Consider the following 27,369-nt stretch of genomic DNA (forward strand, 5'->3'; position numbering starts at 1 on the left):
AAGCGTTGGATAGTGGGAGGGTAAAAATTACTATTCCCACTCCAATAAGTGCAAGAGTAGGGAAAGTGGTGGATAGTGTAGGGGTTACAATTACTATTCCCACTCCAGTGAGTGCAACAGTAGGGAAAGTGTTGGGTAGCAGTATGGGTAAAAGTTACTATTCCCACTCCACAGTGCAATAGTAGGGAAAAAATAACTATTCCCACTCAAGTGAGTGCAACAGTGAGGAAAGCGTTAGGTAGCGTAGGGGTTAAAATTACTATTCCCACTCCAGTGTGTGCAACAGTAGGGAAATTGTTGGATAGCGTAGGGGTAAAAATTACTATTCCCACTCCAGAGAGTGCAACAGTAGGGAAAGTGTTGGATAGCGTAGGGGTAAAAATTACTATTCCCACTCCAGTGAGTGCAGCAGTAGGGAAAGTAATGATGTAATATTTAAATAAAAATATATTAATTATCAATATCAACAAAAAATGTAATAAAATTAATTACCAATTACACATATTTAATAATTAATTATAAATACTATTTATTAAAAATTAACTAATTATTATTAATTAATTAACATCAAATTGATTTTCAATATCAAAAATTAATAAGTAATACTTTTTTAGCAATTAATAATTAATTAACAGTAAATTAATTATCAATCCACACAAATAATTGCACTAATGAATAAATTACAATTACATCACTTCCCACCCTATTCCCCTATAAATCCACAACCCGCTCCAAATAATTAATTAATACAATTAATATAATTATCAATTAATAAACATTACTTACCAAACAAAAAAAATTAATTACCAATTAATAAAATTAATTACCAATTAATAAAAAGTAATTCCCAATAAATAATTAATTACCAATAAATTAATTATCAATGCCAATAAATAAAAATACATAATTACCTAATAACAATTAAATTACTTCCCACCCTATTCCCCTATAAACCCACAACGCGCTACAGAACTAAAACGCAAAATTAAATTAAAAATAATTAATAATTCCTAAAAATTAATATTTAATTTACTACAATTAAATTACTTCCCACGCTATTCCTCTGTAAACCCACAACCCGCTAAGGAATTAAATTACGCAAAAATTAAATTACGTAAAATTCATCACTTTAAAAAAATTCAAGCATACATTACAAAAATAGTACATACTTTTAACACATATACTAACACTTAAAACACTAGAAAAAATCGATATTTTTAACAACTATATTATGACTGTCTAGAGATGGCTTCATAAAATTCTCTGGATGCTCCCTGACTCTACACAAAGGACGGTTATCCAGCCCTTAGTTATCTCGCCGGGCCGAAGACGGCTGAAATGCCAGAAACCGGTCCCCGGTAGCTTGTCTCCTTTCTGGTGAAGAATTGGCTTGGTAGTTTAGTCTGCCCTGTTCCCATGATGCACTGGGCCAGGGACAGACTGATTTGCATATAGCCAGGTTCTGAGCTGGGATGGTGCAGTGAGATAAATAAAGGTGATGGATGAAGCCCTGATCTTTGGACTGGGTAAGAGTGGTCTGCTTAATTCAGACACTCTGTTCATCACCACCCCCTTTTCTGAATCGTTTTCGGCCACTATAGGTGTGGCAGGGTATACTCAGACATGAGTCCCTTTCTCACTGCACCATCAGGATTCAAGCAAGCCGGGCCGAAGACGGCTGAAATGCCAGAAACCGGTCCCCGGTAGCTTGTCTCTTTTCTGGTGAAGAATTGGCTTGGTAGTTTAGTCTGCCCTGTTCCCATGATGCACTGGGCCAGGGACAGACTGATTTGCATATAGCCAGGTTCTGAGCTGGGATGGTGCAGTGAGATAAATAAAGGTGATGGATGAAGCCCTGATCTTTGGACTGGGTAAGAGTGGTCTGCTTAATTTAGACACTCTGTTCATCACCACCCCCTTTTCTGAATCGTTTTCGGCCACTATAGGTGTGGCAGGGTATACTCAGACATGAGTCCCTTTCTCACTGCACCATCAGGATTCAAGCAAGCCGGGCCGAAGACGGCTGAAATGCCAGAAACCGGTCCCCGGTAGCTTGTCTCCTTTCTGGTGAAGAATTGGCTTGGTAGTTTAGTCTGCCCTGTTCCCATGATGCACTGGGCCAGGGGCAGACTGATTTGCATATAGCCAGGTTCTGAGCTGGGATGGTGCAGTGAGATAAATAAAGGTGATGGATGAAGCCCTGATCTTTGGACTGGGTAAGAGTGGTCTGCTTAATTCAGACACTCTGTTCATCACCACCCCCTTTTCTGAATCGTTTTCGGCCACTATAGGTGTGGCAGGGTATACTCAGACATGAGTCCCTTTCTCACTGCACCATCAGGATTCAAGCAAGCCGGGCCGAAGACGGCTGAAATGCCAGAAACCGGTCCCCGGTAGCTTGTCTCCTTTCTGGTGAAGAATTGGCTTGGTAGTTTAGTCTGCCCTGTTCCCATGATGCACTGGGCCAGGGACAGACTGATTTGCATATAGCCAGGTTCTGAGCTGGGATGGTGCAGTGAGATAAATAAAGGTGATGGATGAAGCCCTGATCTTTGGACTGGGTAAGAGTGGTCTGCTTAATTCAGACACTCTGTTCATCACCACCCCTTTTCTGAATCGTTTTCGGCCACTATAGGTGTGGCAGGGTATACTCAGACATGAGTCCCTTTCTCACTGCACCATCAGGATTCAAGCAAGCCGGGCCGAAGATGGCTGAAATGCCAGAAACCGGTCCCCGGTAGCTTGTCTCCTTTCTGGTGAAGAATTGGCTTGGTAGTTTAGTCTGCCCTGTTCCCATGATGCACTGGGCCAGGGACAGACTGATTTGCATATAGCCAGGTTCTGAGCTGGGATGGTGCAGTGAGATAAATAAAGGTGATGGATGAAGCCCAGATCTTTGCACTGGGTAAGAGTGGTCTGCTTAATTCAGACACTCTGTTCATCACCACCCCCTTTTCTGAATCGTTTTTGGCCACTATAGGTGTGCCAGGGTATACTCAGACATGAGTCCCTTTCTCACTGCACCATCAGGATTCAAGCAAGCCGGGCCGAAGACGGCTGAAATGCCAGAAACCGGTCCCCAGTAGCTTGTCTCCTTTCTGGTGAAGAATTGGCTTGGTAGTTTAGTCTGCCCTGTTCCCATGATGCACTGGGCCAGGGACAGACTGATTTGCATATAGCCAGGTTCTGAGCTGGGATGGTGCAGTGAGATAAATAAAGGTGATGGATGAAGCCCTGATCTTTGGACTGGGTAAGAGTGGTCTGCTTAATTCAGACACTCTGTTCATCACCACCCCCTTTTCTGAATCGTTTTCGGCCACTATAGGTGTGGCAGGGTATACTCAGACATGAGTCCCTTTCTCACTGCACCATCAGGATTCAAGCAAGCCGGGCCGAAGACGGCTGAAATGCCAGAAACCGGTCCCCGGTAGCTTGTCTCCTTTCTGGTGAAGAATTGGCTTGGTAGTTTAGTCTGCCCTGTTCCCATGATGCACTGGGCCAGGGACAGACTGATTTGCATATAGCCAGGTTCTGAGCTGGGATGGTGCAGTGAGATAAATAAAGGTGATGGATGAAGCCCTGATCTTTGGACTGGGTAAGAGTGGTCTGCTTAATTCAGACACTCTGTTCATCACCACCCCCTTTTCTGAATCGTTTTCGGCCACTATAGGTGTGGCAGGGTATACTCAGACATGAGTCCCTTTCTCACTGCACCATCAGGATTCAAGCAAGCCGGGCCGAAGACGGCTGAAATGCCAGAAACCGGTCCCCGGTAGCTTGTCTCCTTTCTGGTGAAGAATTGGCTTGGTAGTTTAGTCTGCCCTGTTCCCATGATGCACTGGGCCAGGGACAGACTGATTTGCATATAGCCAGGTTCTGAGCTGGGATGGTGCAGTGAGATAAATAAAGGTGATGGATGAAGCCCTGATCTTTGGACTGGGTAAGAGTGGTCTGCTTAATTCAGACACTCTGTTCATCACCACCCCCTTTTCTGAATCGTTTTCGGCCACTATAGGTGTGGCAGGGTATACTCAGACATGAGTCCCTTTCTCACTGCACCATCAGGATTCAAGCAAGCCGGGCCGAAGACGGCTGAAATGCCAGAATCCGGTCCCCGGTAGCTTGTCTCCTTTCTGGTGAAGAATTGGCTTGGTAGTTTAGTCTGCCCTGTTCCCATAATGCACTGGGCCAGGGACAGACTGATTTGCATATAGCCAGGTTCTGAGCTGGGATGGTGCAGTGAGATAAATAAAGGTGATGGATGAAGCCCTGATCTTTGGACTGGGTAAGAGTGGTCTGCTTAATTCAGACACTCTGTTCATCACCACCCCCTTTTCTGAATCGTTTTCGGCCACTATAGGTGTGGCAGGGTATACTCAGACATGAGTCCCTTTCTCACTGCACCATCAGGATTCAAGCAAGCCGGGCCGAAGACGGCTGAAATGCCAGAAACCGGTCCCCGGTAGCTTGTCTCCTTTCTGGTGAAGAATTGGCTTGGTAGTTTAGTCTGCCCTGTTCCCATGATGCACTGGGCCAGGGACAGACTGATTTGCATATAGCCAGGTTCTGAGCTGGGATGGTGCAGTGAGATAAATAAAGGTGATGGATGAAGCCCTGATCTTTGGACTGGGTAAGAGTGGTCTGCTTAATTCAGACACTCTGTTCATCACCACCCCCTTTTCTGAATCGTTTTCGGCCACTATAGGTGTGGCAGGGTATACTCAGACATGAGTCCCTTTCTCACTGCACCATCAGGATTCAAGCAAGCCGGGCCGAAGACGGCTGAAATGCCAGAAACCGGTCCCCGGTAGCTTGTCTCCTTTCTGGTGAAGAATTGGCTTGGTAGTTTAGTCTGCCCTGTTCCCATGATGCACTGGGCCAGGGACAGACTGATTTGCATATAGCCAGGTTCTGAGCTGGGATGGTGCAGTGAGATAAATAAAGGTGATGGATGAAGCCCTGATCTTTGGACTGGGTAAGAGTGGTCTGCTTAATTCAGACACTCTGTTCATCACCACCCCCTTTTCTGAATCGTTTTCGGCCACTATAGGTGTGGCAGGGTATACTCAGACATGAGTCCCTTTCTCACTGCACCATCAGGATTCAAGCAAGCCGGGCCGAAGACGGCTGAAATGCCAGAAACCGGTCCCCGGTAGCTTGTCTCCTTTCTGGTGAAGAATTGGCTTGGTAGTTTAGTCTGCCCTGTTCCCATGATGCACTGGGCCAGGGGCAGACTGATTTGCATATAGCCAGGTTCTGAGCTGGGATGGTGCAGTGAGATAAATAAAGGTGATGGATGAAGCCCTGATCTTTGGACTGGGTAAGAGTGGTCTGCTTAATTCAGACACTCTGTTCATCACCACCCCCTTTTCTGAATCGTTTTCGGCCACTATAGGTGTGGCAGGGTATACTCAGACATGAGTCCCTTTCTCACTGCACCATCAGGATTCAAGCAAGCCGGGCCGAAGACGGCTGAAATGCCAGAAACCGGTCCCCGGTAGCTTGTCTCCTTTCTGGTGAAGAATTGGCTTGGTAGTTTAGTCTGCCCTGTTCCCATGATGCACTGGGCCAGGGACAGACTGATTTGCATATAGCCAGGTTCTGAGCTGGGATGGTGCAGTGAGATAAATAAAGGTGATGGATGAAGCCCTGATCTTTGGACTGGGTAAGAGTGGTCTGCTTAATTCAGACACTCTGTTCATCACCACCCCTTTTCTGAATCGTTTTCGGCCACTATAGGTGTGGCAGGGTATACTCAGACATGAGTCCCTTTCTCACTGCACCATCAGGATTCAAGCAAGCCGGGCCGAAGACGGCTGAAATGCCAGAAACCGGTCCCCGGTAGCTTGTCTCCTTTCTGGTGAAGAATTGGCTTGGTAGTTTAGTCTGCCCTGTTCCCATGATGCACTGGGCCAGGGACAGACTGATTTGCATATAGCCAGGTTCTGAGCTGGGATGGTGCAGTGAGATAAATAAAGGTGATGGATGAAGCCCAGATCTTTGCACTGGGTAAGAGTGGTCTGCTTAATTCAGACACTCTGTTCATCACCACCCCCTTTTCTGAATCGTTTTCGGCCACTATAGGTGTGCCAGGGTATACTCAGACATGAGTCCCTTTCTCACTGCACCATCAGGATTCAAGCAAGCCGGGCCGAAGACGGCTGAAATGCCAGAAACCGGTCCCCAGTAGCTTGTCTCCTTTCTGGTGAAGAATTGGCTTGGTAGTTTAGTCTGCCCTGTTCCCATGATGCACTGGGCCAGGGACAGACTGATTTGCATATAGCCAGGTTCTGAGCTGGGATGGTGCAGTGAGATAAATAAAGGTGATGGATGAAGCCCTGATCTTTGGACTGGGTAAGAGTGGTCTGCTTAATTCAGACACTCTGTTCATCACCACCCCCTTTTCTGAATCGTTTTCGGCCACTATAGGTGTGGCAGGGTATACTCAGACATGAGTCCCTTTCTCACTGCACCATCAGGATTCAAGCAAGCCGGGCCGAAGACGGCTGAAATGCCAGAAACCGGTCCCCGGTAGCTTGTCTCCTTTCTGGTGAAGAATTGGCTTGGTAGTTTAGTCTGCCCTGTTCCCATGATGCACTGGGCCAGGGACAGACTGATTTGCATATAGCCAGGTTCTGAGCTGGGATGGTGCAGTGAGATAAATAAAGGTGATGGATGAAGCCCTGATCTTTGGACTGGGTAAGAGTGGTCTGCTTAATTCAGACACTCTGTTCATCACCACCCCCTTTTCTGAATCGTTTTCGGCCACTATAGGTGTGGCAGGGTATACTCAGACATGAGTCCCTTTCTCACTGCACCATCAGGATTCAAGCAAGCCGGGCCGAAGACGGCTGAAATGCCAGAAACCGGTCCCCGGTAGCTTGTCTCCTTTCTGGTGAAGAATTGGCTTGGTAGTTTAGTCTGCCCTGTTCCCATGATGCACTGGGCCAGGGACAGACTGATTTGCATATAGCCAGGTTCTGAGCTGGGATGGTGCAGTGAGATAAATAAAGGTGATGGATGAAGCCCTGATCTTTGGACTGGGTAAGAGTGGTCTGCTTAATTCAGACACTCTGTTCATCACCACCCCCTTTTCTGAATCGTTTTCGGCCACTATAGGTGTGGCAGGGTATACTCAGACATGAGTTCCTTTCTCACTGCACCATCAGGATTCAAGCAAGCCGGGCCGAAGACGGCTGAAATGCCAGAATCCGGTCCCCGGTAGCTTGTCTCCTTTCTGGTGAAGAATTGGCTTGGTAGTTTAGTCTGCCCTGTTCCCATAATGCACTGGGCCAGGGACAGACTGATTTGCATATAGCCAGGTTCTGAGCTGGGATGGTGCAGTGAGATAAATAAAGGTGATGGATGAAGCCCTGATCTTTGGACTGGGTAAGAGTGGTCTGCTTAATTCAGACACTCTGTTCATCACCACCCCCTTTTCTGAATCGTTTTCGGCCACTATAGGTGTGGCAGGGTATACTCAGACATGAGTCCCTTTCTCACTGCACCATCAGGATTCAAGCAAGCCGGGCCGAAGACGGCTGAAATGCCAGAAACCGGTCCCCGGTAGCTTGTCTCCTTTCTGGTGAAGAATTGGCTTGGTAGTTTAGTCTGCCCTGTTCCCATGATGCACTGGGCCAGGGACAGACTGATTTGCATATAGCCAGGTTCTGAGCTGGGATGGTGCAGTGAGATAAATAAAGGTGATGGATGAAGCCCTGATCTTTGGACTGGGTAAGAGTGGTCTGCTTAATTCAGACACTCTGTTCATCACCACCCCCTTTTCTGAATCGTTTTCGGCCACTATAGGTGTGGCAGGGTATACTCAGACATGAGTCCCTTTCTCACTGCACCATCAGGATTCAAGCAAGCCGGGCCGAAGACGGCTGAAATGCCAGAAACCGGTCCCCGGTAGCTTGTCTCCTTTCTGGTGAAGAATTGGCTTGGTAGTTTAGTCTGCCCTGTTCCCATGATGCACTGGGCCAGGGACAGACTGATTTGCATATAGCCAGGTTCTGAGCTGGGATGGTGCAGTGAGATAAATAAAGGTGATGGATGAAGCCCTGATCTTTGGACTGGGTAAGAGTGGTCTGCTTAATTCAGACACTCTGTTCATCACCACCCCCTTTTCTGAATCGTTTTCGGCCACTATAGGTGTGGCAGGGTATACTCAGACATGAGTCCCTTTCTCACTGCACCATCAGGATTCAAGCAAGCCGGGCCGAAGACGGCTGAAATGCCAGAAACCGGTCCCCGGTAGCTTGTCTCCTTTCTGGTGAAGAATTGGCTTGGTAGTTTAGTCTGCCCTGTTCCCATGATGCACTGGGCCAGGGACAGACTGATTTGCATATAGCCAGGTTCTGAGCTGGGATGGTGCAGTGAGATAAATAAAGGTGATGGATGAAGCCCTGATCTTTGGACTGGGTAAGAGTGGTCTGCTTAATTCAGACACTCTGTTCATCACCACCCCCTTTTCTGAATCGTTTTCGGCCACTATAGGTGTGGCAGGGTAAACTCAGACATGAGTCCCTTTCTCACTGCACCATCAGGATTCAAGCAAGCCGGGCCGAAGACGGCTGAAATGCCAGAAACCGGTCCCCGGTAGCTTGTCTCCTTTCTGGTGAAGAATTGGCTTGGTAGTTTAGTCTGCCCTGTTCCCATGATGCACTGGGCCAGGGACAGACTGATTTGCATATAGCCAGGTTCTGAGCTGGGATGGTGCAGTGAGATAAATAAAGGTGATGGATGAAACCCTGATCTTTGGACTGGGTAAGAGTGGTCTGCTTAATTCAGACACTCTGTTCATCACCACCCCCTTTTCTGAATCGTCTTAGTTATCTCGCGCCAGGATTATGGCAACGTTCTTTATTTGGGGGCGGGCCAGGAAGTTCTTAGAAAGCTTCAGGTTGTGCAGAATGCGGCTGCACAACTTCTATGCCATGTCCCGTGCAGAGTCCCCATCTCCCAGTCGCTCCTGGACCTTCACTGGCTCTGGATTGCAAGCAGAGTTAAGTTTAAGGCTCTTTGCTATATGTTTAAGATCAAAAAGGGTACTGCTCCTTTATATTTACAGGAACTCATTCATGTGTATTACCCCACATGTTCTCTTAGGTCTTCCTGTAAAGGTGATTTTGTGTTTCCCAGATTTAAGTTTTTGAGAATGGGCGGTCGCTCGTTCTCCCACTTAGGCCCGAAGATCTGGAATTCCTTGCCTACTTCATAGAAAACTGAAACCATTTATCTCAACTTTCACAAAGGCCTCAAGACATGGCTTTTTCTGCAATAAGCTGCTTTTTGTTCTCTTCTCATTCCTTTAATCTATCCCGTGGCGCCGGGAAACCCTGTGTGGGTAGCTGAGCGCCTTAAAAGTTAAATAAATAACAATATTAATAATATTACTAACTTTGATATTATGGAATTCGATATTTCTTACCTGAATTTCGATATCCTGCACCACTATATTTTGGCAATTCAATATTCTGTCCATTCTATATAAAAAAACTCAATATTCTGTCAATTCAATTTCTTTTTCGATATTGTGACTGTTCACCGGGTCAGAGCTCTCCAGTAGGGAGGTAAGTTGAATCCATACTGCAATTACCATCCATATAGTGTTCATCTCATCCATGTGAGTTGTAATACAAGTGCATTAACTTGTTAATATACCTTTGCTTATAGTATTTCCTACATGTGTTTACTATTTATACACCCTAATGTTGTGCAAGCTGTCATTTAGTTCTTTAAAATAAAATTGGCAAGATGTGGTCCCCTAACATTTGTTGTGAGGCTGTTCTACTTATTAAAGAGTTTGTCTTTAATTAACATGAATACAAGTTAGAATGCATGCACTATTTTATTTATCTAGTTGAGAAACTGCTTTATTACTGAAACCACAACAGATGCAATTAAAATATAGGACTGAAGGACCCGGAGCTTTCTTTTTAAATGAGCATTTGAGCAGCAAAAAAGGGTACAGCAGCTCAGTGGATTAATATTACATAGATGTCACAATGTTTTTAAGACAGTGAAAAGCTGAATATCATAGGTCAAAAACAACATAATATATGATACACAGAATAAATGTGGAACATCTGAGATCACCCGGTTAAAGAAATTGCAACGCTTCTCATTTAGAGTATGTTCCAAATAGGGAGGTGAAACCTGTCAGTGTATATATTGCTTTTGTTTGGATTTGTCCCTGTATTTGGCTTTTGGAAAGTAAAAATGTAGTATGAAGTGTGCGCTCATTTTATCTGCACATTTATCATGACTGTTTTAGCTGTGGTCATTGAGCATTCTATTTACTGCATGTTGTTGTTTTTTTCAAACTCATTTCGAGGCAGATTTACAAACCCCTTGCAGCGCCGGTGCGTCACTTTTTGTGACGCAACAGCAGCGCAGTTTGCTGCCCCATATTTGCAATGGCATGTAAAGCCCCCCTGCGTGGCTTTTCGTGTCCTTGTAAACACGGCTCCTTTTCACACAGCACTTTGCGTTAAAGGGGCATTCCATAGGTGTTGCTGTGGGTATTCCCATGCAGTATCTATGGATTCTGACACATTCCCAAATTTACAACCTTTCGTAAACCTGGAAATGCGTGAGAAACCTATCCCTCCCAAGGAGAGGCGTAGGGAGATGCAACAATGGGAAATGTTTTATTTTCTCTTTGTTTTTTCCTCTGTATTCTGCAGCACACATAGAAAGAGAAAAACACCTTTTTTGATTGTTTTTGTGTCCCTTCCTGCACAAAAACAATCTTCACGCAACGCAGGCACCTGCATTGGCGCATGTCAGCCAATTGTGTGCCAGTGCAGGGGAAAGCACAGGGATGCGCTTGGCTAAAATAAGGGCTAGGTCCAGGAATCCAGCGGGCCAGTAAAGAGATGGATGAGGGAAAAGGCAAAGAAGCAAGCCCGTTGGGGATTCGGGAATAACAAGACCAGTTGTGATCGTCAGAATATAGAGTATCTGGGCGCAGTACTGCTGCGGGCATGGATAAGCCCATAGCATGTGAATGAGGTCTGCCTCAGGCAGCTCACAACATGGACAAATCAGGGCTGAGTTTGTGAAAATCATACAGAGCCAAGCCAGTTGAGGGTTTGATGCCTCCTTTATATTTCCCAAGCAGCAGATCATTTTTGGGAGATAAGTCAGGATGTAAAATGACCACATGGTTTCATGTACATGCTTTAGAAACACTAGCCTTCTCCTTTCACACTTTCGCCCCAGCAAGAGTGTCACTAGGTTAAAGGTGCTTTTTAGGATGTTGAGATCTTGGCAAAGCGGGGACTTTGGCAGGGTGGGGGAAAATGGTTATTACGAGAAAACATATGCAATGTGCACCCTCAAGGACCAGAAAGGACATTATTTGAGCACTGGATCTGGTTAGAAAGGACATCAGCTGAGTGGTGGACTCCAGTACATTCAAAACATTTGCAAGTGTCATATAAATGTATTTTTATAATGAACATATGCAAAAGTTTTGTCATTATTGAATAGAAAAAACGTCAATATTAAAAGTACATCTCAGTGAAACAATGCCTTCTGAGCAGAAAGAAAACAAGAAGTATTAGTTGAACAGCCACACCTTGAGAAATCACCTGAATCTAGGCATACTGAGTAAAGAGTGAGGGGAAGGGAATTCCTACATCTGGAAAGTGGGATAGCGAAAGTCCTCTCACTGTAGGTGACACTTCTGGGTTTAGACTCAATAAGAACGCTCTTGGTTGTTGACCATATGTACCATCCTGGAGCATACAGTTTGAATCTAGGGGGCTACAAAATTTAGGGGTAGGTAATGAACATATCCTTTTAACAGACGCCACTCAATTACTGCATGAAGTGTAGGGACTTAATAAAAAGACTGATGTGTTCACATCTGGAGTCTTTTAATAGCTAATTTACTGTGTTTAGCATAAGCAAAAGGCAGTACAGAATCTTCATCAGAGCAGCCAAGTAGATGGATTTCCTAATATTCAGCCAAGACTGGACTATGTCATTGTTTGCTAGGTGTTAAAACTGAAGCTAATTAAAGGGTAGCCCTCTCCCCAGGATTTGTTAACTGTAGAAAACAGACTTTTGCCATCATCACTACCTGGATTTCCAAAGACGGATTGGAGCTATTAAAAATGCCCAGGTTAACTACCACCTTGTCTGTTGGGCTGACTTGTGAGGGGAAGAGGAGTGGCAGAGGCAAACATTACCTTAGACCAAACAACATTATATATTTTGGAAGTATTTACCCAGTGAAGGCTAAATCTTTGTTGGATTCAGCTTCAGAAAATTAGCCCTCTTCCACCACCATGGAAAGCTAGCTGGCTACTATGGAGAGTGTTGGGCACTGGGCCCATTCTCTAATGCCAAACATTTTTAGAAACCAATCATTGATTTGGGTATATTTGTAGCACCTAGGTTATAGTGGGTGGTGAAGGACCAGTGTTCATTGCCACAGCAGATCAAGAGTAGCAGATTAGAGAGGGCTAGAAACAGCCTAGGTGGGTCATGGGGAGGTATTTCTCTAAGGTGACACAATCATACGTGGCTACAGGGAGGGATTCTGCTCAACAGGCAGAGTTTCTACTCACTTGCTTGCATTTGTAGGTTGTTCTTGGGAAGACATCTCCTGACCCTGAAGCAGGGCTGAGCATACTTCACAGGTACTCATGGTTAGTGTCACTGAACTCTTTGAGGTTGTTTGAGATATTCACTGAGGTAAGGTCAGCAGGGACGAATAGGACACGTTACAACGCAAAGATTTACAACGCATGTCTTTACAACGCATTTTTTACATCGCAGCATCCATTACAATGCATGATTTTACAACTCATGCCATCACAACGCAATTTTAGAAACTACATTTACCACGCATTCCATTACAACGCATTCCATTACAACGCATTCCATTACAACGCATAATACCTTTAGGGCAACAGTAGGGTAAGTGTTGGATAGTGTAGGGGTAAAGATTACTATTCCCACTCCAGTGAGTGCAACACTAGGGTAAGTTTTGAATAGTGTAGGGGTAAACATTACTATTCCCACTCCAGCGAATGTAACAGTAGGATAAGTGTTGGATAGTGTAGGGTAAAATTTACTATTCCCCATTACTTACCTTATAATGCATTGTAATGGCATGCGTTGTAGAGACATGCGTTGTGATGGCATGCGTTATAGTGACATGTGTTGTAATGTCTGCGTTGAAATGGCATGCAATGTAAAGGCTGTTGCATTGTAATGTCTGCGTTGTAAATGTAGTGCGTTGTAATGACTGCATTGCAATGGTTGTTTCCCGCAGGGACAGTATGGCAGGCCTGAAGATCTTCAACAGGGCATCAGGCTTAGTTCTGGTCTTGAGAAGATTCAAGGTCAAATCCATGGCATTTGCCAGATCCACACAGTTGCTGTAGCTGTTCAGAAGGCTGAAGTAGGGTTCAAGCTTATATTCCCAGTTCTTAGCCATTGCTTGCTACAAGCTACTAAAAAAAGGCACAAATCCATACGTATGTCAGCTAGACTGCCTCTGTGAAAGATGTGAGAGATGGTCAGACCATGTCATTTTGGGCAGAACCCACACTCAGTCTTGTGCACTGCATTTTACCAAAAAAATATTTTCACAATAGCGGATGTGGCAAACGGCTAGAGTGGTCAACCTCGAAGCTGGAGAACTGGGTTTGAGTCTAGGCATGGACTCCCAACATCCTCTGATTCTGGATAAATCAATTAATCTCCCCGTGCCTAACAAAATTAATGTGTTGGTCTGTAACGCAACTGGTGCTCGTGTAAAGTGCTCTGATACCTTCGGGTCAAGTTCAGGCTATAAAAAACTCCCAAAAAATAAAACAAAAACAAAAATAGATATGTGTGGAGCGAGAGTTGGTGGCCGACCGCTCTGGGTGACATTCCTACACCCAAGGCAGTGGTTAAAAATCTCGGGTGTGGATGGAACCATCTCTTAGTTTTCAGGCACACACTAAGAAAGTTGCTGGCACATGTTTTGGCCTTCTGCGGGGTCTCAAGCTTCTTCTGAAGTTTTTTGAGCCTTCCATACGTCAGCTAATTGTACAGGCGACTATTCGTGCTCGCCTAGATTATGCCAGCTCTCTTCTTTTGGGAGCTAATAAAGCTGAAGTACTTTGGATGCAACGTGTTCAGAATACTGCAGCTAGAGTTTTGGTTGGTCTCCCGCGTTTCTGTTCTGCTACTGGCGCTATCCGCAGGTTGCATTGGCTCCCTGTGGAGAAGCGGATTCACTTTAAGATAATGAAATCTGCCAGCCCTAATCTGTTGAGTGACCTGCTTATCCCTTATGCTCCCTCCCGTCCGTTGCGCTCGGAAGGACAACATCTGGCTGTCATCCCACGGTTCAAGCGCAGCCAGGTGGGCGGACGGTCTTTCCACTGCCTTGCAGCTAGGCTGTGGAACTCACTGCCTGTACAGATCCGCGGCATAGACTGCCTGACTGCTTTTAGGAAAGCTATCAAAACTTTTCTCTTTCCTGCAGTGTAATCTCTGGTTGTAAGATGGCTAGCATGGCTTTAGGTTGTTGTGTTTCGGTATCTTTTAGCTGCTAGCGCCGGGACGCTCCTTTGCTGGAGCAGCTGTGCGCTATATGACTATATAACATAACATAACATAATGCCATTTCTTTGAGCACTGGAGGTGATCTTGATTTCTTCTTTGTACAGGTTCGAGGTTGACAGTAAATGCAAACACAATTAAAAATTGACCAAAACATTACCTGTCTTCAGAAAAGAAACAAAGGCTTGCCTATAACCATTAGTAAATGCACTTAATTTCTGTAGTGGGGCCATAGTCGTTGCCCCACGGTGCAGGCAGGAACTAGAGTAACTGGCAACTGGAAGGTACTCCTAGAGAGGATGAGTTTGGAGAGACCAGCACATTGCCTCCCACATTTCATAGATCACCAAAGCTGAGACTGTGGTGCACCAGATTTGCTATTTAGGTGACATGTTAGGTTAGACCGTTTAAAAATGATTCTAAAAAGTGAAAAATACAGGCAAACTTGATGATCAAAGAAAAATCATGATTTGGATCTAACAGGTTTTGGCCAAGCTGTCATATGGGCCATGGCTGCCATCCACCCTGAGACCCAGCTTAGTATTACCAACATGAAAGTTCAACCCGAAGCTTCATGTTCATGTCATTAATGTGCACAACTAGGCTGATCAATGGTTAAATGTAATGTCACAGTTTTCAGCTTGTCCCCCATAAAGGACACAGACCAGCTCAGGCTGTTACAAGATGTGCCTGCAACCTTTTCAAGCTGGTGTAACAGGCGGGTGAGATGTCCAAGGGATAGAGGCATAGTCAAGCTGCATTCATCAGTAGCATTCAGCATGTAGGCAAGACAATCTTGCAGCAACGTTCTTGCCCAATGGTAAGTTGAAATGTCAAACTCATTTGGATCTTGGGTGCTTCTTCAACAGTCGAATAGCCGATTTCTCCTTTGCAGTCTGTAATTACTGTACACTTACGGATCCACAGAGGTGGAGACAGCTTCCTTGAGTCCCTAGAGGAACCAAAATCTCTGCCACAAATGCATTAATAATTGCTCAGACATGTTGCTTGCAAATCGGTTTGAGATATTTGCTACAGCCCAACCAAGCACAGGATCAGGTTATGCCCCTCTAGATATTTAGGTTGTGTAATCCTACACAAATCAGGGGTGTAACTCAACCGTATCTTTTTCACTTTAACAGATGGTTGTCTATCTGAACCACACAGGAGTTAATCCCGCCGGCCTTAATATTGCAGTCCGAACAATGAATGCGTCTTCAAATGCATTCTATCACCATGCAAGTTGTTACAACGACTTGCTTTAGAGAAAGCGCAGGAGTTGGAACAGTATTATTTACTATTTCGACTCCAGTCTGTGCAACAGTAGGGAAAGTGTTGGACTTCAAGTCCAACATCAATCAAAAAACACTTGCCTTAAGGCAAGTAGATGTAATGACTTGCGTGGTAAAGGAATGCTTTGTAAAGACGCATCAGTGGTTCGGACCAGCCTGGTATTGTGCAGCATGGTTCGAGCCGCTGAGTTAAGGCTGTTTCCCTTAACAGACAGTGAGCCCTCAAAGGGAGGGTAGCTGAATAAGTATATAAATGGATGCTACATGTCTGATAACATTTATTTAAACATCACAATTATGATATCCCTGATGGTAACGACGTTGAATTAAAAAAATGATTCCTGATCTGGTTGTGGGCCTTTTTGGTAGCTGGTAATTAGAGCAAATAGGGGGTGGCAAACAATGTTCCACAGTATGATGCAAATCACAAGGATGCAATGCTTATACAAATAGACGACCAAGACACATAAGACGGTTTATGTTTAATAACTGATTTTCTCTACAAATGCATTTGAGTCGAAATATCCATAAGATGCTAAATATTTGGATTATATTTAATGTGTGCAATATCAGGCTAGCTGCCTGTCAGTCCTCAAACAGAAATGGAAGGTTGACTGACAAGCAGTAGGCAGGATGGCAAGCATTTCAAGAACTGTGTGGATTGTCTTTTCTCTCCTTGCATTAATATTCCACCTACTGCCTGTCAATCATATATTATTGTTCCTGTCACTGAAGCTTCTAGCTTGAGGTCTAAATTTATGTAATGCCAAGTTAGTTCAGAGAAGAGTATAGTGTGGCTCTCTTATTCCCCTCACCATTGAAAGGTGGTTTGTTTTTCAGGTCAATGCATAAGCAAATCACTGGTGTGTAATGGCGACCATGATTGTGAGGAGAGAAGCACAGACGAAGAACAGTGTGAAGACCGGAAGCCTGTCTGCGACAATGATAAAACTCCCCCGAACACTGACTTCACAGGAGCTGGGTGAGGTCAATTGATAACAAAAAGACTTTCAGCACCATATTAATTACCAGAGAACACTGACAAATGTCTTACAGTAATGCCTTACTGCCTTTTATTGTGTAATGTGACAATTTGCATAGCTCAATGATGCCCTCAATCAGTATTGCGTTGGGGTACAAAAATGATTCAGAGAAATAGTTTGTGCATGGTTTTAATTCCGTTTTTGTACCCTATTTGTTATTTTGCACACTGAGCGAAAAATGTTTGAAACTGGAGTAAATTGTGCATACAAAAACCACAGGACTGAGTTTGATTTGATCAAAATCTGTGATTGTAAAACTGGCCCTGACCATGTAATGATTAGGCTTCAGTTTCAATCCAAATGTAAACTTTTGTTTGCACAGGGATCTAAATGTAACCTTTGACTTGTAATGGGGCCCAAAAAGGGACAATGAAACTTTTGAAATGTATTGTATTAAACCAGGCATAGTACAATATTACAATTACTTTCCTCTTATGACATTGAAATGATATCCACCCTGCTTCAGAAATTGCTGACCTCTGACAAGCCTACATTCTAATGTTCTTGTTTCATCTACAAATTCGACCTTTAGGAACAAGAATATACACAACATGAAGCAGTTGCTACATAACACCACACAATCACAGTTTCTGTACTTCTCTATTTTCATGTCTTTGTTAGTCTTTAGAGAAGAAAACTCACATCTTAGTGCCAAAGTTATAAGAACTGGGAATGAGAGGCTAGACCGGTGGCATGTGAAAATGTTTCTAGTGAAAATTGTACTTTATAGTTAGACTTTCATTTTTTGGACCACCCACCTAAGAGATTTTTCAGGCACTATTGTAAGGTTGTCACAGACAAGCTAGAAAAAATGGACTGGAGTAGTTGCCAGTGGTTCAGAGTGTTACATGTATTGCCATGAATCATTTTCTGAAGTCTACGTGGGCTACCTTAAGACAGTGGTCTGCAAACTTCTTAATGCAGCTACCCCCATGTTAAAAAAAAGAATCATCGGTTCCTCCCTCAAATTTTCACTTTTATTCTTTTTAACTGCCAATGTTTAAATATGTCTAAATCTAATTTAAACATTTCAGTTAAGTACTGTCAACCCTTTTACACATACTCCTAGTTAGGATATAACTGACAAATGGTATCTGATAGTGACATCTAGCCGCAGATTACTTAACTTAGAATATCCCTAGGCGTCAGACTGGATCCGGAATTATTTTTTGCAGCAGCACCCCTGCGCACGGCGGGACAGCGCCACACGACCCTCCCAGTGCGCTGACGTCTGTTTCCTTCTTTTCCACATGCAACGCAGATCCGGAGTAAGCAGTTCCTCTGGCCTGTTTTCAGGCCCCTTTTAATGGTTTGCGTCTGGAACAGTGTGCAATGCCTTCGTGCTATAAAACTTGTAATTCCTGTTTGCAGCAAATGTCCGCAACGGACCCTCATCTTATCTGTATGTGGTGTCTGGGGGAACACCACGACTCGACGGACTGCGATGCCTGCCAACACCTCAAGCCGAAGTCCCGGCGGGCGCGCCGTATGAAGCTTCTTTCGACTTGCCTATCCCGGTCGGAGTCGTCGCGATCCCCGGCCTCTTCATTGACGGCAGGCCCCTCTGGTTTCCAGTTGCTCTGTCGATCGCCCTCTGGGGGCCGGGGACGTTGTTCGCCCCTTATTGGTTAGTCGCGGCACATGTCGCTGAGGTCCTCAACCTCACTTTCATCTGTTGTCGGGGGCACTGGTTCCCAGAACCTTCTGGACGCGCGCCCCCGACAGTCGCCCCCCCCCTCTATCGGCTCTATACGGGCGCGGGGGTGACTCGGATCCAGATGGAGGTGTATTCCGCAGCTCTGCAGGCCTCGCTTGGGTCCTCTCCTGTCTCTGGGGTGTCCTCAGGGCCTCCACTACTTACGGGGTCCCCAGCGGACTCACCGTTGGGTTCGCCCCCGGCGCCAAATGAGCCCTTGCCCTCCAGGGACGTCGGAGATATGGTGTCGTCAGGGCGTGGCCCGGCTGGGTCCCCCTCTACGATCCATATGGTGTCGTCAGGGTGCAGCCCGGCTGGGTCTCCCTCTGTAAGAAAGTGGCTCTGTATATACTGCACCAAAGTAAGGTACAGTGTGCACAGAGTCTAGAAGTCTCCAGAGGTTTGGCAGAGGCTAAAGTTAGATATAACCTTACTCTCTAAATTGGTAGCTTGGTTGAGCACTAAGGCAGTATCAGAGGACAGTGTAAAGCATTTGATACACACACTCAGTCAGCAAATGGTCTCACACACTCAAGAACTGAACTCTAGGCCAATTGTTTTGTATAAAAAAATATACTGTTTTATTTCTAGAACCAAGCAAGCCTGGTACAGGTAATTATAAACATACTTTTCAGTAGTAAATTACTTGTATGAACACAGTTCAAAATAGCAGTGTAACTTGTATTGGTTTTGATGACAGTTTTAAGAAAGCAGTTTGCAACACATTGCAGGTATAGTATATTCAATTGAATGGGCTTTTTAAGTAAAATGCAGTTAATTACTTTTGCTACCACAGGACTGGATCCTGGATTCAGTCCTGGGATATTTCCTGAAAACAGGTGAGTAAATGCGTTTTGGCTAAAGGTATGATTTTTAAGGAATATTACTGTATTTCAATAGTTGACACTGAGAAACTTTTTCACATAGAATCACCAATGTTATCCTATCGGATCACCAATGTCCATCACTCTGTTGCCGGCTCAAATGCTTGGCACTTCTGTTGTTCTGTCGCAGACCCACCTCCCCCTTGGGGTATGGCTGTGGTATCTATTCTAAGTTGAGGAATCTGTGGCTAGATGTCTCTATCAGATGTACAAGATACTTACCTTCAGTAATGATGGGTCTGGTAGAGACATTGTCTAGCCGCAGATTCCTTAATGCCCACCCATCCTCCCCGTCCTGCGAGGACCTTGCCAAGTGGGGTTCTCCACTTGCCTCTTGCAGTTGCCATTGGTTTTTCTATCACGGGTGCTCACATTGTTGCTCCCCTTTGAGAATTGCCATAGACATCTAACTCCCGTCCAAGGGGCTTCTTTCCTGTAAAATGGTGTCTTCTGATTCACCTTCATCAGGAGATTCATCTTCTTTTCTTCTCCTGCTGCCTTTCCTCCCTCCTGCCTTCTCTATTGACTCAGGGTTCTTGTCTCCTCTATAGTCGTCTTCTTTGGGGATCTGTTGAGCTCTGTTTCAGACCTCCATTACTATGGGGGAAGTGTCAGTCTTTTCATACTTTCCTGAAATGGACTGTTGTTCTTTCTGTGCTCTGTTCTTGCTGGACGGCACAGTTCTACATAGTAATGACAGTCTATTTCTGTCTGCTGAGATATTCTTCCCTTGTTGCACTTGGGGTAGGGTCTTCCTGTCGCTTGCGGAGCTCTTTCTCACAGCTTTTTCACTTATATGCAGGCAGTGTCTAATTCTGTCTTTTACGTTAGTGTCTTGCACCATCCTCCTTCTTTATTCACATATTTTTCATCCTTTGCACACAGTTCCCATACTTTCACAGTTTTTTGTTGGTGGCTCCGCGTTGTGCCGCTAAAACTTTCTCCGATGAAAATTGATGTCAGCGCGCCGGGAGGGACCTATATGACCTCGCTGACGTCACGTACGTGGACAACATCAGGGTGGGGTCTAGTGGCACCGTCCGCCCGGCGCGCAGAGGTGCTGCTGCAAACATTTTTCCGGATCCAGTCTGACGCTTGGGATATTCTAAGTTAAGGAATCTGCGGTTAGACAGCGTCTCTACCAGCTACATCATTACCGAAGGTAAGTAACTCATACGTTAGTGATGGTCCATTGCAAAGTGGCTCATTGCTGCTCATTTTTTATCTGTGATCATTTATGGCCCCCCAGGGGGGGGAGTCTCCCAGTTTGAAGACCTCTGGCTTAAGAAAAGTGGGCAAACCTAAATATGGGTGTCAAATTCGCTGTGCCACAGGGATATAAGATGCGTCTCACGCATGAAGTCCTGCAAAGCTCAAGCACACCTGATTATATGCGCTCCCATTTCAGATGAAATTTGGCCCACTTGACTGTTTCTTGAAAATGACTGGTCCATGTGTTTAATGCCAAATGCAAACTAAAACACATTGATGCCACCAAACCAAATACTATTTGTTCACACTGATACAAGACAATTAATCCAACACTTTTCTGCTAAGTGATGTGGGTCCTGAGCTCTCTTTCCCATATGATCACCAGTGCCCCTCCAAGTTATGAGTCCCAACAAGGCCAAAACATGCTGGGTTTCTTGTGTACCTGTTCAGAGGGTACAGGTAATAGTGTTTTTATAACTCTGTTTATTGTTTTATGGTCATGGAAGTACAAAACAAAACTGCAGGATCTTTACATTACATCTATAATTAGTTACTGACATAAAGCATAGTTACACCATAATATACCATAATTCATAATGATTCATAATCATGCTTTTTGCTACAGTTGAGCAAAATATCTCCATAGTGTGCCCAGCTCTGATCTCAAACGTTCTCATGCTTCTTTGAACAACTACAGGCATTATAAACAAATTCATCTGCCTTGAAGAGTTGTGCTTATCCACTCACCAGTTCTTTGCAATGTCTCTCTTTGCAATCATTATAGCCATAGCCAATAATAGTGATGTTCCCCTGGGACTACCTCATCCTGTAATATTTCTTCTTGATAGATCATCCCTTTCTAGGGCAAGTCCTAGATCTGATTTACACATGGATGGTTCCCATACTTACTGGCACACAAAAGCAGAAACCCTGGAAAGAAATGAACGCAAAACCAGTGGTGCATGTGGAGCAAGTAGTTCATTGATTAATGCACTTCCATCCATCACTTTTAAACTCTCTCTGTAAGTGGCATGGGTATGCCTTGACCTTGGTCCCAAGCTTGTTAGTCTATAGGAACTCAAGCTTTACATCATTCGCAGAACCCAATAAAGGCAATATTGTTTTGGGGATTCATCTGCTCCCATTGAGAAACATATATATTCTTGCATTTACGGCTGGACGACCCCTTTCTGAGGCTTAGATTGATTTGCATTCCATTGGTCCCTGCATGTAATGGCACGGGCAGGCTAAGAAACAATGGAATTTCTTTTGGGCTGCTTGATTATTTGGTCATTGCGTAATGGGATTCAAAAATCAGCTTTATAGTTTATCAATGTACACTTGATACTGCATGTTCTCTGTGACTCTATGGCCTGTGACTATATCTGTATAGCAGAACACCCTCTGCAACCCTCTCTCAGGCAGATCCAGCTCACATCTAAATCTAAATAACCTTATATTCTTCCTCCACATTGGTTCTTGGGTAAAACTCACCTGATAAGACTGCAGATGTGTGGACAGTGTGCTTATAAACAACAGGGAGAGTGTTCTTCTCTACTGCCAATACAGAGTGATATTTACAAAAGAATCTAAAAAAAATGAACATGGTGCCTTGAGACCCTCACGGGTGAGTAGCCGCGCTTTAAAAAAACATGATTGATTGGTGTGTCTACAGTGTTACAATACTATTGGAAGTTTTTTGAGAACTTCACAATACAGACACTGATCATTCCCCCAGCTATGAGATCTCAATTAGCCATCTGTATTCTTGTAGAAATCTGAAAATGTTTCTCTTTTTACTAAAATAGTTATTTTTCTATTAGTTCAGCTCTGTTTAACATGAGATACCATACCCTGGGAGTTGCTGCCACACTTTGCAATTTTTCCATTTTCATTGGCAGTGAAAGGCTCATGAATGATGCACGCAACTTTGAAATAGAGTCTAATGTTCATCAGGACCTAGTTTAAGGATCAAAAGACTGACTGAGATTTGTTGCACTCTTCTGTAGTAATGAGCAATATGCCTCACTGCTGCATTTTGATGGCGTTGTATTACAATAACTACAGTCCAAATATTGTCCTACAGGTATATTGAGACAATAACATCAACTCTTCTTTATCGTGGCAGAGTTAATAATAGCAAAACTACACCCCCCTGGAGCAAAGTGTTGATAAATTAATCATCTGCTGTTATATCCCATGAAGCACAGGAAATCCCGCCGGGCCCTTGACCATATCTTGGGAGTCAATATTATGAGCTCCCTTTTAGTTTCTACGATTGTATTAGGGGACATGGATTCCAATGAAGGCCCTTACACCATTACAATTCATTACAATTCAGTCTGAGTGTAAGTTTAATAAACTATATCTTTCTTGCACTTTAACTAATTAAATGGTAAATAAATTGAAGTACCCCCGTACTGATGACCATGGAAGATCACATAACGACAGTACAAAGTGTGCCTTCTACAACCTTAAAGAAACTTGTGAACAAAATCAAACTCCGAGCGACCTCCAATCAACCACATAAGCGATTGTGTTGTCAAGATTAGACTACGGGAACGCCACCCTCAAAGCATGTCCAGACTGGGAACTGAAACCAGACCTGTCAAACAACGCGGCTGGCCCCCGGGGTGAGGGTGCTAGTTGGTGGCACCACTCCCGTCTCACTGCTGCTGCTTTTGTTACAGAGGGCGATATTTCAGCTATGCTGCAAAACCGGCCCCGGTTATAGAAAAGGCCCCCCAAGGGTCCAAAAAGGCAGGCCAGTCAAGAAACCTAAGAAGCTCCAATACCTTACTCCCTATTCCACCTAAAGCCCACACTCAAAAAACCCTGGCTCGCTCCTTCTCGAGCAATGCCTCTAATATCTGGAACTCCATTCCAGTACAATATCAGGACAAACCCCTCCTTTTTAAGCTTCAATAGACAGCTAAAGGATCTACTCCTCCACTGGCACTTCAACTAGCAGGATGTCAACCGGCCGCCAAGACATGAACTCAACCAGAGAACAACTAGAATCTTATAAGGCAGTCAGGCACAGGGTCAGACTGGAGCATATAATAGGCACAGGCGCCAAAATAAAAGTGACCCCCAAGTAGCGACCAGATGGCTGAAAAAGGGGCCCACATTTGGAAACCAGGCCAGTTTTAAACTCGTAAAGACACGCTGTATAGGTGTTTTGAAAGGTCTGGCAAAATACATGTTTTTTTTGTTTGCTGCAGGCAATGCTTGTGGTAATATTAGGGGAATCAATAGTAAAATCAGGCCCATCTGAGCATAAACAGGCCAATATACTGCTAACAAAATGGCCCACACACTGACCTGCCAGACCATCCCACAAGGCACTGTCTGATTGCATTATAAGTCAGTCCGACAGAAGGCAGGCATCACTCTTTGTCAAATCCATTGAATGGGACCGAAAAATTGCCTTTTTCACCCTATCATATAATTGAAAACATGTGAGTGTATATTAAATAAAATTGTTTTTTCTACTAATGATAGCATTTTTTTTTGGTTTAGGTTTGATGTTGTAACTGGTGAAACCAAGAGTGGTGTCATTCACACTAAAAGCTTCGGTGGAAAGTGCAGACTTGTGTTTAATGGAGACACTCGGCAGTACTACAGACTAAGTGAGAGTGTACTTGCGTACACATTTCAGGTACTTTTCTTTCAGTGCTGATTATCTTAATAATGTACTTTTGTAAAAAAAACTACAGACTGATATTTTTGTGCATTGTGTAGACCAATGTACTATTTTTTCTTTTAAATGTTTAATGAGAGATGGCAGGCACTGGAGAAAAAAAACATATCACATAATGCAGTTTTTAAAAGAATGTAATAACTTTTGCTTAGGGTGTGTTTCCGTTCCAATTTTGAGCCCCTAATGTAGCAGACGTTCCCACCAATTTCCTCTTCGGTTTTTAAAGACATTATTGACTACTTTACCCAGCCAAAAAAAGGTGCTGAATGTTGTCAATTACGAACAGTGGAGGGCGTGTTTGGCCATTAGCAATATTGTATTCTCTGCTGCCGTTTTACCTGATTTTCCATTCCTTCTTTTTCAACAGGTTGAAGTCAAGAATGATTTCTCATATGACTTCTACAATAGCAGCTGGTCTTATATTAAAAGAAGCACAGAAAAAGTGACGACAAATTATGGGGATTATAGTGATAGGTCCTGGGAGAATACCGACAAAAAGGATAAGGTGGGATTTTATTTGAGTTATTAATCACTAAAATGCTCTCTACTTTCAAACCTATTTATTGTGAACCAGAACTGAAATTATTTTTCTACCCACAAAAGAGAAATGTAAAAAAAAACATCATACGCATGTTAACTGCCTAATTTACAAACATGATCAAACTACTAGAGAATCAGTAGCAAATATTATATGCCTGCAATATCCAGAAATGTTATGTATTCTTTCAAAATGGGACTAGAATACCATACAGCCCAATTCATACATTTATTTAAATAACGGCAAACTATAAAAACTAAAACAATGGTTATTCCTGTCCACTCTTCAGAATATACTAGAATAAAATTTAGAGAAATTACAATTCAGAGCTGAAATCATGAGTTTAAGGCAGTTTGCAAAAGCATTTACCACCGCGTTTCATCTGTTAACTCTGGGGAAGTATACTATTTTTTCATGGTCTCCCCATTTTTTCCTTTTTAATTTTGCTGGCTTTAGAACTCTGTGCGCTTTACCACTGTTAAACAGTAGTAAAGAGCCAATATTTCCCCCAAACAGGCTATGTGTATTAGAAATCCCTATTTAGCGTGTTTAACTTCCCTAGACGTTCTGTAAAATTGTGCATAAAATATACTTACTGCATGGAAAGTTAAATGCCATATTTAGGCAGCGGTGTGGCCTTACTCCAACCACATATGTGACACTAAATATCATGGCTGCTAGGAGCTCGCCACTGTGCTCTAATTGCAGTTTAAATGCATTAGAGGAACACATGCCAGGGAAAATTGCTTTTTGCTATGTTGAAAGGGCTACTTTTATGTATTCATAACTCATCCCTAAAGTGTGCCTTGAAAGCCACAGGGATAGGTGATAATATGTATATTTAAAACTAGGGCACACTATGTATTGAGTTTGGTGTATCATTAAGAGCTACAAATATGAAATAGTGTGTGTGCGTATAATGATTTGTGTGACTGACGTAAGATATCAGATCTCCTAATATCTTTTTAGCCTCTAGCAGGTCTGAATGCATTTCTTCTTGTGATATAGCCTGTGGGTCAAAAACCTCATCATATAGCAGAAGTGATGGTAAACAGATTGGTTAATCTGACTTTTCAATGCTATCTTTCTCTATTGCTGGGACCAGACTACGGAATTCCCTTCAACTTGCACTACAAACGTATTCTAATTAGGTTCTATTCAGGGAACATCTATCAACGTGGGTGTGCTCATTTATATTCTCTGGACTATTCTATTTCACTACAGAACCATGAGGCTCTGTTTACATGTGCCTTGCTTAACAAAATATAACGTAACATTTGGAGTCGAATCCCTCAACTACTGTAAGATTTTTTTTTGCATTGACAAAAGAGCACCTTTGTATTACATTTTTTTGCATTATTAGGGTAAAGGGAGAGGATGTAGCCTAACCGCTAGGGCGGTCGATCTCAAATCTGAAAAAGTGGGTTCGAGTCTCGGCAATGAAGCTCAAAATCCTGTGATTTTGGGCAAAACACGTAATTGCCCCGCGCCTACGAAAAAAAGCATTGGCATATCCAATAGGTCTCGCCTTTGGGACCTTAAGTGTTTAGCCATGCAACTGTTGATGTTGCACCAAGGATATTGTGCTGCATAATTAAATACTTATAAGGTCCCAAAGGCGAGACCTATTGGCTATGCCAGTGCTTGTTATTAGGATGCCTACTGTCATCATACCAATCGTCAGTGTGGAACATTCGGTTGTATACACTGATTCTATGCAGTTGATTTAAGTAATAGAATCAATTGAAGCAAACGTGTACAGAGAGTTAAGTTTCATTTCATATTCAAATATTGTCATTTTTAAGATTTGCTGCATGTGTAATTTTCAATAACGACATGATACATGTTTGCCGTTAATTCGGAAAACACTGCACCTGTCCAACATACACTGCCAGAAAATAAAACTATGGTGATTTTGTACATGCTCAAATTAGAGGTAAATCCACATATGCCCACAAATACAGAGAATGAAAGAATTCATTTGTTCAGTACTTTGAGTTTTTTTTGTCTTGAAAATGGACGTGTCACTTTATAACATATTGAATTATACTTGGGTGTTTCATTGGGCTCTATATGCGTGGCAGATTTGGTGAACTTTGAATAACTATTTTACTCTTTATTTCTGACGGAGGGTCAGTGTTAAAACTGCTGTGTTCATCATGTCATCCCTCAAAAAAACAATGTTGTAATCTTTGAAATCCTTGACCAACATTCTCTGCAATTCACATGTCCAATTAGGAAACTGATTAGAATGTCGAGGTTTTGTAACTGCCTAGTTATAGACCAAACACAACATTCAATTACCCGTGGAAAGAGCATGTAACTTTAACTATACTGGTACTAGACCACCAGAGGGTGCAAGGGGCGAGGGGGGGGGTTAGAGAGCTGGAGGGTGTGGAAAAAGAGGAAGAACACGGGGAGAGG

At 43.6% G+C, this 27,369-nt stretch overlaps 1 protein-coding gene across 1 annotated transcript in view; it reads left to right on the forward strand.

Moving 5' to 3' along the window:
• Positions 1-27,369, forward strand: part of C7 (complement C7) — a 413,756-nt gene that overhangs the window by 69,039 nt on the left and 317,348 nt on the right. Inside the window, exons 5-7 of the mRNA XM_086960581.1 lie at positions 16,710-16,851; positions 24,227-24,365; positions 24,775-24,912. Of these exons, the coding sequence (XP_086816707.1) occupies positions 16,710-16,851; positions 24,227-24,365; positions 24,775-24,912 (419 nt within the window). The remainder of the gene's footprint in view (positions 1-16,709; positions 16,852-24,226; positions 24,366-24,774; positions 24,913-27,369) is intronic.

Source organism: Lissotriton vulgaris, chromosome 3_1 (assembly GCF_964263255.1).
Source record: "Lissotriton vulgaris chromosome 3_1, aLisVul1.2, whole genome shotgun sequence".
Classification (NCBI taxonomy): domain Eukaryota; kingdom Metazoa; phylum Chordata; class Amphibia; order Caudata; family Salamandridae; genus Lissotriton; species Lissotriton vulgaris.